At 54.1% G+C, this 12,873-nt stretch overlaps 4 protein-coding genes across 4 annotated transcripts; 3 read left to right on the forward strand and 1 right to left on the reverse strand.

Annotated features, from left to right (window-relative positions):
- Nucleotides 1-485: 485 nt before the first annotated feature.
- On the forward strand, nucleotides 486-1,101 carry VTN49DRAFT_5085 (uncharacterized protein; the record flags this gene model as incomplete). The annotated part of the gene is made up of 2 exons (XM_069413103.1): nucleotides 486-841; nucleotides 951-1,101. 2 exons carry the CDS (start codon nucleotides 486-488, stop codon nucleotides 1,099-1,101), a joined length of 507 nt encoding a protein of 168 aa, XP_069267004.1.
- Nucleotides 1,102-3,523: 2,422 nt separating this feature from the next.
- Nucleotides 3,524-7,488, forward strand: VTN49DRAFT_5086 (uncharacterized protein; the record flags this gene model as incomplete). The annotated part of the gene is made up of 5 exons (XM_069413104.1): nucleotides 3,524-3,598; nucleotides 4,546-4,786; nucleotides 4,992-6,062; nucleotides 6,471-7,193; nucleotides 7,334-7,488. 5 exons carry the CDS (start codon nucleotides 3,524-3,526, stop codon nucleotides 7,486-7,488), a joined length of 2,265 nt encoding a protein of 754 aa, XP_069267005.1.
- A 1,377-nt stretch (nucleotides 7,489-8,865) lies between these two features.
- VTN49DRAFT_5087 (uncharacterized protein) lies at nucleotides 8,866-10,859 on the forward strand (the record flags this gene model as incomplete). The annotated part of the gene is made up of 2 exons (XM_069413105.1): nucleotides 8,866-10,676; nucleotides 10,733-10,859. 2 exons carry the CDS (start codon nucleotides 8,866-8,868, stop codon nucleotides 10,857-10,859), a joined length of 1,938 nt encoding a protein of 645 aa, XP_069267006.1.
- Nucleotides 10,860-11,158: 299 nt separating this feature from the next.
- VTN49DRAFT_5088 (uncharacterized protein) lies at nucleotides 11,159-12,016 on the reverse strand (the record flags this gene model as incomplete). The annotated part of the gene is made up of 1 exon (XM_069413106.1): nucleotides 11,159-12,016. The coding sequence occupies one exon, from the start codon at nucleotides 12,014-12,016 to the stop codon at nucleotides 11,159-11,161; it is 858 nt and encodes a 285-aa protein (XP_069267007.1).
- Between the last annotated feature and the right edge of the window lie 857 nt (nucleotides 12,017-12,873).

Consider the following 12,873-nt stretch of genomic DNA (forward strand, 5'->3'; position numbering starts at 1 on the left):
GAGTAAATTCTTCCAATTTGAACCAATATGTAATTCATTTGCAGACCTGAAGCTCCCAGTCTGCGCGCTCGACTCGTCGGTCGCTGCGAGCAAGCCTAGCTTACTACTACTACTACTACTACTACTACTACGACTACTACTACTACTACCACCATCACTAGCTACAAGGAGAAATTGCTACAACGAGACGTAGGAGTCGGAGCAGTTGCCCTTCATTTCAACTCCCTTCCTGCTCTCTCGGTCGCCGAGACCGTGCAGTACGTGCTCCGGACTCGTCCATGCAAATTCCATGCGGCCCGGCTGGAGCTGCGGAGGTTTTTGGCTGCATGTGCCTCGGCTAGATCGTTGCGGAACCCACTTTGGCATGGAGAGTCATCAGGGTCCCGCGCATGCTGCCGATGCCCTAAATCACTAACCGTCGTCCATCTCGATCGTTCTGTAATAACCTAATTAATTAATCAACTCTGAATGCCCCGTTTGGGCTGATGCGGCGCTGCGCCGCATCCATTCCGCACCGCCACGATTTTCCCACTCTGGTGCTAGCCCGAAGACTGAGACATTCTCCGGGCCAAGTGTTTACATCATGGAGTCCCGGAGGGGGGACCATCCCCTCCGTCATGCTTCGATCGTCCTCCCCATCGGGGTTTTCCTGGACGAGCCGTGCGCAGGAGACGCTGGCCATCGAAAAAATTAGGCAATGTTCCCTCTTCAGACGAGAGTCTCGACTGAATCCTTTGCCGGCAAGTCTTGCTCGCGAAAGAACGACGCTAAAGAACCCTAGTGGAGAATTCCTCCGTGCGGCGACTAGGCTCGATATGGCGCGGTGCAGGACAGGGCACAGGTCGGCTAACCCAAAGGGGCTGTCAACGGGCGACACAGACGCCCGGATTGGACGACTTATCGAGTGGATCGACACTGACAAGCAGCTGACTCGATCGGAACGTCGGAAGAACAGCGGCCTTCCCCGTTGGGCTGACGTTGCACGTCGTTGGCCGCCAGCGCGAAACGACCCCACTAACCGTCCTGCGGCGGATGGCGGTTGGCCAGGCGCCCGCGGAAGCGGGGGTGGATAAGCAAAAGAACGTCGGAGGCTCCTATTGACCGAGCTTCGAGGGAGACCAGAAAGCATCAATCATCCTCCTCTGCGCGGACGGCGTCGTCCGTCCGTCCAGAGCATTTCCGTCGAATGAGGCGATTCCGCGCATGCATGCCACATTGGCTGTCTTGGTTGATAAGGGAAAAAAGGAAAAAGGAAAAAGGAAAAAAAAAATAACAATAATAATAATAATAATAATAGTAATAATAATCATAGTCAAAATCCAATTGGAATTGGTCGTCCGATGGCCCAACGTCTCGAGGGAGCTTTCCAGGAAGGGAAGAAAAATTTGACGGCAGAACCCTGCGCATCGTCCGTCGTCCACATCTGAGATGATCGTCTTCCTCGGGTCCTCCAGCGCGTCTACGCAAAGTGGGGAGCGGCCAGAAAAAGAGACGGACGACTGCAGGGTTCCGATGATCAGAGACTTCTTTGTTCGCGCGGAAGCGATTGCTTTGTCGAGGAGTACCTGATTCGTGCATAGTCGAGTGGGCTGATTGGGGCCAGTGGCTGCCCTCTTCCGCGGTCATCGACTGGGCTGGACTAACTCGGCCAGTGATCGTCACACGGCTAAATAGAGAAAATCTCTCATGGCCGTCGAGCTCGTATCACGGGCCACGGCCATCGCATCGTCGTGCCGATGCGGATGAGTCCCAGGACGACGCCGGCGAATTTCAACGACAGGAAACAATTCCAACCCGCATCAGATGGCCCACGCCCACCCAGGAGAAAGCAGCCAGATCGCCCACCAGCGGCCGTCCCATCGCCTCCCCGCCCGGCCAACCAGGATGGCCCGGGAACGAAGGACGGAAGCCCTTGTACGCTCGTAGGTAGGAAATCAAGATCACGTACCGGTCCGTCTGTCTGTCTGTCTGTCTGTCTCTCTGTCCGTCCTCGGTCCCGTCTCGGCGCCAATGCGCAACGGTCCTCCACCATCCGAGGGCTTGTCCACCGTCAAGACTGTAGGCTCGCGGAATTAATGCTTGTGCGGTGCGAGTGCCGTCGTAGCCTCAAATCCGGTTTCACCGGCGCCCGCTGTGCCAATCATGCGGCCCCATTAATAACGGTGATCGCGGAAGGAGACTCTGACGCCAATCTGACAGGTTTTCCGGGCTGGCCTGGACCATGGCCATGTAGGATCCTTCGAGGCCCGTTGCCTGCCAGGTTAGGCGCATTCTCTGGTCGTCCCCCTCGATGTTCTGATTTTTTTGATTTGGGATCGAGTCGAATTGTTGTGACCTCCACGACTGCTACCAACCACCACCACCGCACACACCACTTCCCTGCTGCCCTGCCCACACCACGAGGGGCTCTGATTCCGGTCGTTTCCCCCTCAAAGCATTGATCAATGCTTCGTGGTCCCCTGCGATTCAATTCCCACCATCCGACTGGACGCAGAAAAACCCCCAGTCTGTAACATCTACAAGGACAGAGAGTACTACAGAACGGAGAGACGATCAAGCGGCGCACAAGCCAGCTCGATCTTGAACTTTTTCCTCATCTGAGCTAGCTTCTTTCTTTTTCCGCCTAGGGCCCCGGCCTCGCTGTCATCTGGCGCCGATTGTCCTTCCCGCGCCGCGCAGCAGCCTGTATCCAGCCGATGGTCCAATCAATCTGCATCACCTCCATTTCCGACTGAGAAACACAATCGCGATCCCACGGTCCATTGCGCTGCTTGCTAATCCGTTTTCTTGACGGCCTCCTGTTCAATCCCACCCCCACTAACGCATCGGGCCCAGCCTAGCCCTGCATATTTCGTGGGACAATTGAACCCTTTTGCCCTCCCCCCCATCCCCGAATGGCTTCAGATCGTTCGTGACCTCGGTGCTTCCCTGGCGCGAACCCTTTTTTGTCCGTTGCCGGGCCAAGTCTCTCGTCTCAATTCTTCTTGTCGTCCGTCGATTTGGTGTTCAGAGATTTTTGTCTTCAGCTTTTTCTTTTCCCTTTTGAATTTTTTTTTTTCTCTGCATCACTGGTCGATTGCTTTTCTACTTTCTGTATCTTCACTGCGTTCGCCATCCTGGTTCGGCCCGTGCCAACGAGGTCAGAACCATAACTACCCTGGACCATCCAGCAACCGGCCTGGGATCGGTGCCCTGTAATTTTTTTTTTTTTTTTCTTTTTATTTTTTTATCCTTTCCATTTCGACTTGTTCGGCTCGCATTCAGCACCCCAGCATCCCAGCCCGGCTCGTCCCGTACGACCAATGCCCAGCGCCCTTTCAGTGCTGCTGGCCCCAGAAGCCTCGATCAGTCAGCATCAGCTCCGGAAACCTTGTTAGTATCGTTTGAGCAGCCTCGGTGGTGTTTGCCGGGGTCGTGTTGGACGCACACATTCCCTGTCGTGAGAGACAAGGGCTGAAGAACCATTGCCATCCATCCCGGATACCCTATACACGCAGCCCTGGCAGCCGCACGCGGTCCGACCATGACGGTCATGGTTCATCCCGAGATTGGCCCTCCACCGATGACCAAGTATAAGGACGAATCTAGCACCGAATCGGTAAGATTTTTGTTTTTGTCTCATGGATTTTTTTGATGTTTTGTTGTGTTTCTTTCCCTGTCTTTCTTGCCAGTCGATCGACGCGGTGGCTCGTCGCGCTGTCATCACCTCGGACCGCTGGGAGCATCCAACAATGGCCCAACGCAAGGACCATGAGACGCATAACTCGCAAATTCAGCCATTCTTGCTGCCTGGAAACTCCTGCGATGTTGCCAGTCTCTTGGAGAGGAGGAGTTGGATTTCTTGGCCTCCCATGGAAGCGAAATCCGGAGACCGGACGCGAATAAAATGAAGGATCCATCGGCGTCGTGGTCGATGTCGTTTGCAAGCTAGCTCGTCAATTTTCTGGATGCTTTATACGGGCTGAGGTTGACTTCTTTGCTTGCGATCGGGAAAAATGGTCCCTTCACGATCCTCTGGTTGTCGCAGAGGTCGCGACGGGCCTCGGCCAAAAGTGATTTCGGCTCCAGGATACGATTGAATTTGCCATATTTGATCGGGAGGCATCCCGGCCGTGAATGGCGCGAATGATAGGATCCAGGACATGTACTATACGGATGTGCCTCATTGTTCCCCTAATCCGGGCCCGCTAGGCGCGTAAAGGACTCAGCGGTGCTCGTCGACGAGTGACGAGCGCCTCCGTCCCAGCGAGTTTAGTCGTGGCACATATGGCATGTGAAGCTGAAGGGTCTCCATGATTGTCCTCGATTGCGCTGGGATGATTGTGCGGCAGTACTCCGGCGAACTTGCACGGCCGGTTGTCATTCACCGAGCCATCCATTTCATCGCTCACCGATTCGCAAAGATACCAAATTAGATCGGACTTGATGCGCGTCGACCACTGTCGTCACAGACTGGCTTTCTTCCCATTTTGTGTGTCTTGTTGATTATTGTCCAACTGTCGTCCAATGCACTCTGTTCACTCAGGCTAATATGACTTGCCGCAGTCTCGTCACATCAGTGCTCCCAACCAGCGGCCGGGAAGTCTTATGCAATCATCCCAACATCGACCAGACTCGCCTCGTCAACCGCCTTCCTCATCGATCTCCTCCAGCCAATACTCCTCGACGAATCCCCTGAACGGGATTTCATTGCAGCAACCGTCTCCATACGCTGCGCCCCAGGATTCAGGGTACTACTCGAATACGTATCCGGCAACGAGCAATCCTACTCCATATCCTTCTAGTGGTAAGCCTGTCTTGTTCCTTTTCTCGAGCCTTATCCGAACGGGGAGGAGGAGGAAGACATGCGGGAAAGTTGGGTCATTGCACAGCGTAGACTGGGAGCTCCCTCGGCAGGTTTTTCTGGGACTAGGCTCTTGATCGGTCGTCCTGGTTCATGGTCTTTGTCGTTCCCACGTCCTGGATGGCACTGGCTGACCCGACCGACATAGGCCCTCCTGATTTGATCACGGCGACAGGACAGATGCAGCGGCCACCGTACCCTCCTTCGATGTACCACGGGCCGCAGTCAAGCTCTCCTGCTGGCTTGACTTCGTCGCAGTCCCCGGACCAACAGGGGCGGAGCCTCTTCGGACAATCATCGCAGATGTATGCATTCCATTCGTATCCGTCGATCAGTCCGCTGCATCAGTCGGGATATCCCCAACATTCGCCGCCGCACCTCCCAATGACCTCGCAGCCTCTGATGCTGCCTCCGCAGCCGAGTCCGGATCCGATGCAGCATCCGCTTACGCAGAGTCAGCCATTGGGAATCGGAAACGGTTCCCGACCAGGTGAACCCCAACAGCAACGCTCATCGGTGCCGCGGCTGCCGGGGGCGACCACCGCTCCGTCCTCATCCATGCCCGTGATGACACCTAGTAGCACGCCCGTGACTCAGTCGTCCAGCAGCAACTCGACTGCGGCTCCCGGCCCCATTCCGGCGACGACTCCGTTGGTGGTGCACCAAGATGCCAACGGCGTGCAATGGATCGAGTTCGAATACTCTCGGGACCGCGTGAAAATGAAATACACGATCCGCTGCGACGTGGAGTCTGTCGACGTGGACAGCTTGTCGCCCGAGTTCAAGTCCGAGAATTGTGTTTACCCTCGCGCGTGCTGCAGTAAGGAGCAGTACAAAGGGAACCGGTTGGTCTACGAGACCGAATGCAATGCCGTTGGTTGGGCTCTTGCCAAGCTGAATCCGACCCTGCGAGGCAAGCGCGGCCTCATCCAGCGGGCCGTCGACAGCTGGCGGAACAGCAACCAAGACATCCGCATGCGAAGTCGCCGTGTCCGGAGGATGGCCAAGATGAACCGGCGGCAGAGCGCGCAGCAAAACCAGCCGAGTTCGTTGCCAACGCTACCCTCGCCAACGCCGTCGATCACGCATGGACTGTCTGGTGTTAGCCCCAGCCTGCCACAGCCGACGGCCCGTCCACCCGTGTCTCTGCCTCTTGCTTCTTCCTCTTCTCACCCACAGTACCGCCCGGATGACAGTATTGGAAATGAGGACGTTCGCGGTACGTTTCTTCGGTTCTAGGATATTTTCATATATATTATATATATATATATATCCCAGCCATTTTGCTCGTGCCATTTACCCACTGGCTCTGTGTTTATTTTGGTGGTGCGGATACTTGTGCTTGGAGAACATATTTGGGAGGTTTTCCTAGATGCCGGCCGTATTAAGATATCATGAGGTCAAGTGTATATGATGACGATATTCTTTGTGTTTTTTTTCTTTTTCTTGACCGTTTCTTGTTTGTTTTAAAGAACTTGAAGAGGTTCTGGTTTGGCTTTTCCTTCCAGCTCCCTCTGGGCATGACTCCGCGTTGCCGATGGTGGGCGGGTTTTACTCCTGAAAGTTGTCCACCCGGTTCGCAACGTAGGCATGATCTCTAACCCTGATTGCATTAACCGCCATCTAGGGAATGTTTACGTTGGCCATGCACAACAGCGTCCTATGGTTGCAACCGGTTCCAGTTCCTTCATTCCTCAAAGTCGCCCAGGAGAGTCCCTGCAGAACGCGTCACTGTTCTCACCAACAACCAGGGTGATCCCGTCGATGACTCTCTCCAGTGGAATGGGTGGACAACCTGGCCGGCCATTCAGTGCGTCTGCAACATGCGACGGTGGCGGAGATGACGATGATGGCCCGAGCCATTCTCACAACCTCAGGCATCAGCGGGCGCTCTTTGGAGATCTGCCGGAAGGAAAGCGCCGGAAATTCATCCTGGTTGACGATCCGCAGCGCGGCGGCCGGGTTCGGGTCAAGGTGATGCTGGACCAAGTCAACATGGACGAGATCCCGGACTCGTACCGTCTCTCGAACGCAGTGTACCCGCGGGCCTACTTCCCCATGCAATTGAAAAGTCCACCGGGGCGGGTTGTAGCGGGGAAACGCTATTTAGACGATCACATTGGCGACGATGGGATGGCCGACGATGATGATGACGGTGATGATAATAAGGTCACGGTTGGTCGGACCTTGGTACCTGCTCCGTCTCTGGATGGCCAAGTCGACATTGCAGTGCCGCGATTGTCACGGAGTAGACATCAAAAGGATAACATACTCAATGAACTCGGCTACCGAATGAGCTGGAGCCAAAGCCGCATGTTTGCGGGGCGGCCTGGGTTTTTGCAGCGGTCATGTAAGTAAAAACCCAATGGCCCGCTTTCGTATTTATTCCGGCACACTGGTTACAGTGGGGGGGGGGGTTAAAAAAAGCTTAGAATTTGGAATTTGGCGGTTCACCGACAAAAAGCTAATCAAGTTTAATTTACTTTTAAGTGGACGCCTATCGCAATAAAATGCACAAAACGATGGTCACAAATGGGCACGATCCCGCGTCGATTCCTTCGCACTTTGAAACTCGGCCCGGGAAACGCAAATGGTTGGAACGTCGCCGACAGTCTGGACGCAGTCGCGAGGATGATGCCAATTGAGCCGATTTGGATTTCAACTGGTGTGCTCGGTCCTTTCCAGAATTACGGGACTCCGCGGAGTTAAGGGGGATTTTGTTTTTTTTGGTTAGATCCTTCAGAGTCGGCCGCTCCCGCGGTGTGATCCTCGACATTGGAAGAGATGTAGAAGCTGGATATTGATGTGCTCCTTTCACCGACAGCCATCCTATCTTCGCAAACGAGATACCCATTGTCCTGTTTTGTCTTGTTCAGGATTTCTGCGCGGGAATGTTTATGTATGATAATGGTGTGAGGTCTTGTATGATTCCTGGAGGGAGGATACGGTTGGATGCTTTGCACCAACGAGTAACGTTGTTGCATTTACTGCAGTTGCATTGAAAGTCTCGTTACAGTGTTCTAGCTGGTAGTCATACGGAGAAATAAATTCAAAAAAAAACGTCCAACCCGCACTGACCATACAATCGTAGACAGCTCCAAATCGTACGATGTTCACACACACTACTGCTCTCCTGGCCTAAGTACCTTTCCCTAGCAAGACTTGACCCAAAAAAGTAAAGAGTCACCTGACTCCGGCCACGTATCAGGCATAGGATACCTACCGAATAAAGGTTACAATAACCTAGCCCCGTTACGGAGTCAAAGTTTCTGGTCCTTCCGCGTCAAGTCACCGTGGCTCCGGTGCCGTTGTGCCAAACTCAGACCCTGACAAACCTTATTTTCTTTCGAAGCTGAAGAAAGGAGAGAAGAAAAGAAGAAGCCGAGGTGACACCCTTCTAAAGATATGTGCTCGTATTACAGAAACCCGCTCGTAACTTGGGAACCATCCAACCAGAACCGGTGATGCGGGGAACTCCCCTTTCCCACTGTCGAGCGTTGATTCGACGCGTTTCTCCTTAAGTAGGGGGGGGGGGGGGGGATACGCGTAAGGTAACCATATTAAACTGGATTAGGAAAGTAAGCTGTCCGAAACCCCCCCGTATTTGTAAGTCATTTTCGCTCCATGTGTTTACGCTTCTGAGGTATCCACCCCGGCAACGGTTGCAACCCCCACATCCCTCTTTTGTGTCTGTCTTGTCTTGTCTTGCCTGGGACTCGGGTCAAGTTCTTATGGAGATCGACGGGAGAGCAATTTCGTATGCGTTTCTCCGTCTATGGTTCTGGTGATTTTTTTTTTCTTACTTTGTGCACCTTTTGCAAGAGGGTTTAGCAGATATGGTATGTATTGTGTTCTAAGGTCTTGTGGCTTGTGAGAAGACAGTCTTGGCTTTATCTTTTCGCAAAGAAAGCCGGAATACCCTCTGGAGTACGGAGTAGACCCTCTCTACTTCCCCCCCCCCCCCTTTCAAAAGCAATAAAGAAAAAAAAAAAAACCCCCCGAAGAAGAGCTAGGTTGTGATCATGTCGTCACCCCATGACCATCCATCCGATCTTCCGGGTGCACAACAGAGCGGAAATCATGGTGCAAACCCCGACCCGAGTTTAGGATATTCGGATTCGATGCGCACGGCAACGCCCGGCATGGACAATTTCGGACCAAACACTGCCGGCAGAGGGATCAACGGACTGGCATACAGCCTTGGGAATCGAAACGATCGTGACGCAGCCGCCCGAAATAGTTACCACGAGCCCTACAGCGACCACCCGGTACCACCACCACATCAGCCCGGAACCGTAATGTCCGGTAGTGGCTACGACAACGCCTACCTGAGACCCATGTCGGCCTATCAGGATCATCCGTCTTCCTTGGGAGACCGTTCGTCGGATTCACTTCACTCGGGTTCTGGTCTGGTCGGCGCGGGCGCGGCCTCCGGCGCGGCAACACCACATTTCTCCCGACACAGTTTGGGCGATCCGTACGTTCACTACCCCAGCGGCCTTTCTTCTGCAAACGATCCGCAGGAAGCTTTTATCGATCCGGACAATATCGTCGATGATGGTGATGATGGGTTCTTGCCCGAGCCGCAACGGCGGTCCCTTCTGAGCTTCCATCGGAGCTCGGGGAGCCACGAAGCGTCGGCGGCATCCGGAGCTGCTGCCGGCGCGGGGGTTGGAGCGGCGGCGGCGGCGGCTGGAAACATGGATGGAGGATCGGGTCAGTCGTATTCGCCGGTTGCTCACGGTGATGGAGGAGAGAAGGGAGGGGCTAGTGCAGCCATGTTGGCCGATTCAGCGGCCAAAAAATCGAGAGCGTGGAAGATTTGGCTATTCGCCATCATCATTGTTGCGATCATCGCCGGAGCGATTACGGGAGGGATCCTCGGAAGTCGGAAAAACGACAGTCCAGAATCATCAAGCAGCAGCGGCGGCGGCAGCAGCAGCTCAAAGCCTGATCCCGCCACTCTGGATAATGCGGACGAGGATCTCAAAGTCAACGGTGACTTGGACCTCAACTCCGAGGAAATCAAGGCTCTCATGGACAACCCCAATCTTCACAAGGTTTTCTATGGCATGGATTATACGCCCTGGGGAGTGCAGTATCCGGAATGCTTGACGTGGCCTCCTAGCCAGAACAACGTGACCAGAGACTTGGCCGTCATCTCCCAACTGACCGATCGGATACGGTTGTACGGAATGGACTGCAACCAGACGGAGATGGTGCTCCACGCCATTGATCGCCTGGAGCTAAAAGATATGAAGCTCTGGCTTGGCGTCTGGATCGATGTCAACAACGACACCACGACGAAGCGGCAGATGGACACCCTGGAGAAAGTCCTCGATGAAATGGACGACTATTCCTTGATAGAAGGCGTCGCGGTCGGGAACGAAGTGCTTTTCGCGGCAGCACAGTCGCCGCAGGCGTTGCAAGCACTAGTCGACCACATGGACGACGTCCGTGACAAACTGAAAAAGCGAGGAATTGACGTTCCGGTCGCAACGTCGGATCTGGGTAGCAACTGGACACCGGAATTGGCCAAGGCCAGCGATGTGGTCATGGCCAATGTCCATCCGCTCTTTGGTGGTGTCCCCGTCGAGCAGGCCGCAAGCTGGACGTGGACCTTCTTTGAAGAACACGACGCGTCCTTGGTCAAGGGTACGAAGAAGGACGCTATCATTTCCGAGATTGGTTGGCCGACCGGAGGTGGCAACTCTTGCGGTCAAGTTGAATGTCAAAGCAAGAAGGACGGCGCCGTTGCCGGGATCGACGAACTCAACAAGTTCATGGAGGACTGGGTGTGTCCGGCAAGAAAGAATGGAACAAAGTATTTCTGGTGAGTTTTAACACTCCCCATGCGATGTCATTGTCGGCGTACTGACAAACGATCAGGTTCGAGGCCATTGACGAACCATGGAAAGTGAGGTACAACGAGCCCGGCAAAGCATGGGAGGACAAGTGGGGTCTCCTGGACCAGGCTCGAGAGTTGAAGCCGGGCGTGAAAATCCCAGAGTGTTGAGCACAACTCTTGTATCAGCGTAAGCGTGCATGGTTTGCCCGCTCTGCATGTATATTGGGTGTTGATGGGTGCATTGTCTTGGGGTTTTCCAAGCGTGTATTTGTTGATATTGTCGTCGTCGTCGTCGTCGTTGTTGTTGTTGATGTTTCGGCGCAAGGACACTAGGGATTTGGGATTTGTATAGGGTCTGTCGAGTCATTTGTCGCTGTTTTATATGTGCCATCTGTAGGTAGTTTATATATACAGGAGACGTGACCGTAATAAAGCAGTGACTTGATGAAACCTCCGGACGAGCACGATCACGCTTCCGAACCGTTAGCGTATGGGTAGTAGAGGCTCATTTTCCAGAACGCATGGCCATTCGCGTCAAACTCGGGCATTCTGACCGCGTTGCTCTTGGACAAGAACCCGGCGAGCGTCTCACTAGGGGAATCTTCCAACGGCCCGCCAAACACCAAGGGCGGATCCGCCGCTAGTAACATCTCGAGATGCTTCCTCTCCGCACCGGGGGCATAGAGAAACGTCCGATTATCCACCATCTCAAACCCGGCCGGGTGAGAGACAACCGCAATATCGAGCGACGACAGCAATTGCACATCCAGCTCATTAAACACGGGATCCTGCGCATAAACCTCGACGCTACGACTCGGCGACGCCCGACGATAACAGTCCATGATGGAGCGCAGAGCCGCGAGCTGATACAGCGCTACACTGCGGCGATCAACCCAGCCGCCGCCCACAAAGCCGCTGGGACTGCCTAGGCCGATGCATACAATCCTGTCCATCTGTACCGGTGTCGCGTGCGCTGATACGGCGGCGGTTAATGCCTCGCATGTTGAGGAACGGGACCATGTGGCGAAATGGTCGTCGAATTGACGCTTGAGGAGCGGGAGGGTAAGTCGTCGTGGGGGTTCTGCGGGTTGGATCTGGATCGATTCCGAGTCGGAGGAGGCTTCGTGATTGAGTGTTTCTTGTTTTTTATTTGCAGCAGCGGCCCTTCTCATGGCCAGGCTCCCGCTATTCGTGACATGCGTCCAGCCATCGTCGTCGGTGACTTGGACGCGTTTGCCATGAGCGGCTGGGTTGAGAGCGGGTTGTTTCTTCTTTTTCTTTTTGTGTTGCCGGTGTGATTGTTCGTGGGCGGCATTGGTGTGCATTGCCCACGGCCAGCTGGGCTCTTCTCTCGAGACCACCCAGCAAAGTTCAATGTCTTCCACCAAATTGTACTCGTACGTGGGACAGGAGGTTGAAATGATTCAGAAGAGCCGTTGACAAGAACCTTCAGATTCACATTCTTGGCGTGAAACCAATCGCCAATCATCTCACGAGATTAATCCAAAAAGTCCAATTAAATTCAAATTAGTAGCTTGCCCTAGCCCTAACTGGCTATCCAGCCCTAGCCCCGATAACCCCCTCCGTTTAGCTGCTCCTTCGCATCACTCCCGCCCGCAGGTGCAGCACGAGGCAGCTTCCGCATCATGCCCGGTGGCATCCCCGATGCTTATCGCATGCAAGTGAAGCCGCGGAGTTACGGTCGATCGTTACCGACTCACTGCTGTCCCGGCCCGTCCGGTGCTGTCACACCCCGGGCTTGAAGTTGCGAGCCGGTGCGAGTCGGGTAGTCGGAGCCGACGCAACTATATCATTCCCCTCATCTCTATGAAATACCATATGCCAGATTACTCTGTATGAGTATGCCTAAGTCGAAGTACGAAAGGCTTCGATATGAATGCAGTCCTCCCCCTCGGTAGTACAAAGGATGGCGTCGCTTTTGTTCACTCTTCGGACTTGCTCAACTCGATGGAGTCTCTAGCAGTTGGCAAAAAGTTGACAGCTTTAGACTAGGGTATGCGGGGTACTCCATATGTTCCTTAATTTCTCCGATGTGAAGCGTAACATTAGAGTGGCGGGAGATCTCCCTTCGAGACCCGACTGCTTCGACTCTACCGACTCTAGATGATTTCAGAGCAGCCCGTCACTGCTGAGTTTGTTTCTTGGTCACACTGGAAATTAC

The sequence above is a fragment of the Thermomyces lanuginosus genome (genome assembly GCF_041956635.1).
Source record: "Thermomyces lanuginosus strain ATCC 200065 unplaced genomic scaffold VTN49scaffold_32, whole genome shotgun sequence".
NCBI classification, from domain to species: Eukaryota; Fungi; Ascomycota; class Eurotiomycetes; order Eurotiales; family Trichocomaceae; genus Thermomyces; species Thermomyces lanuginosus.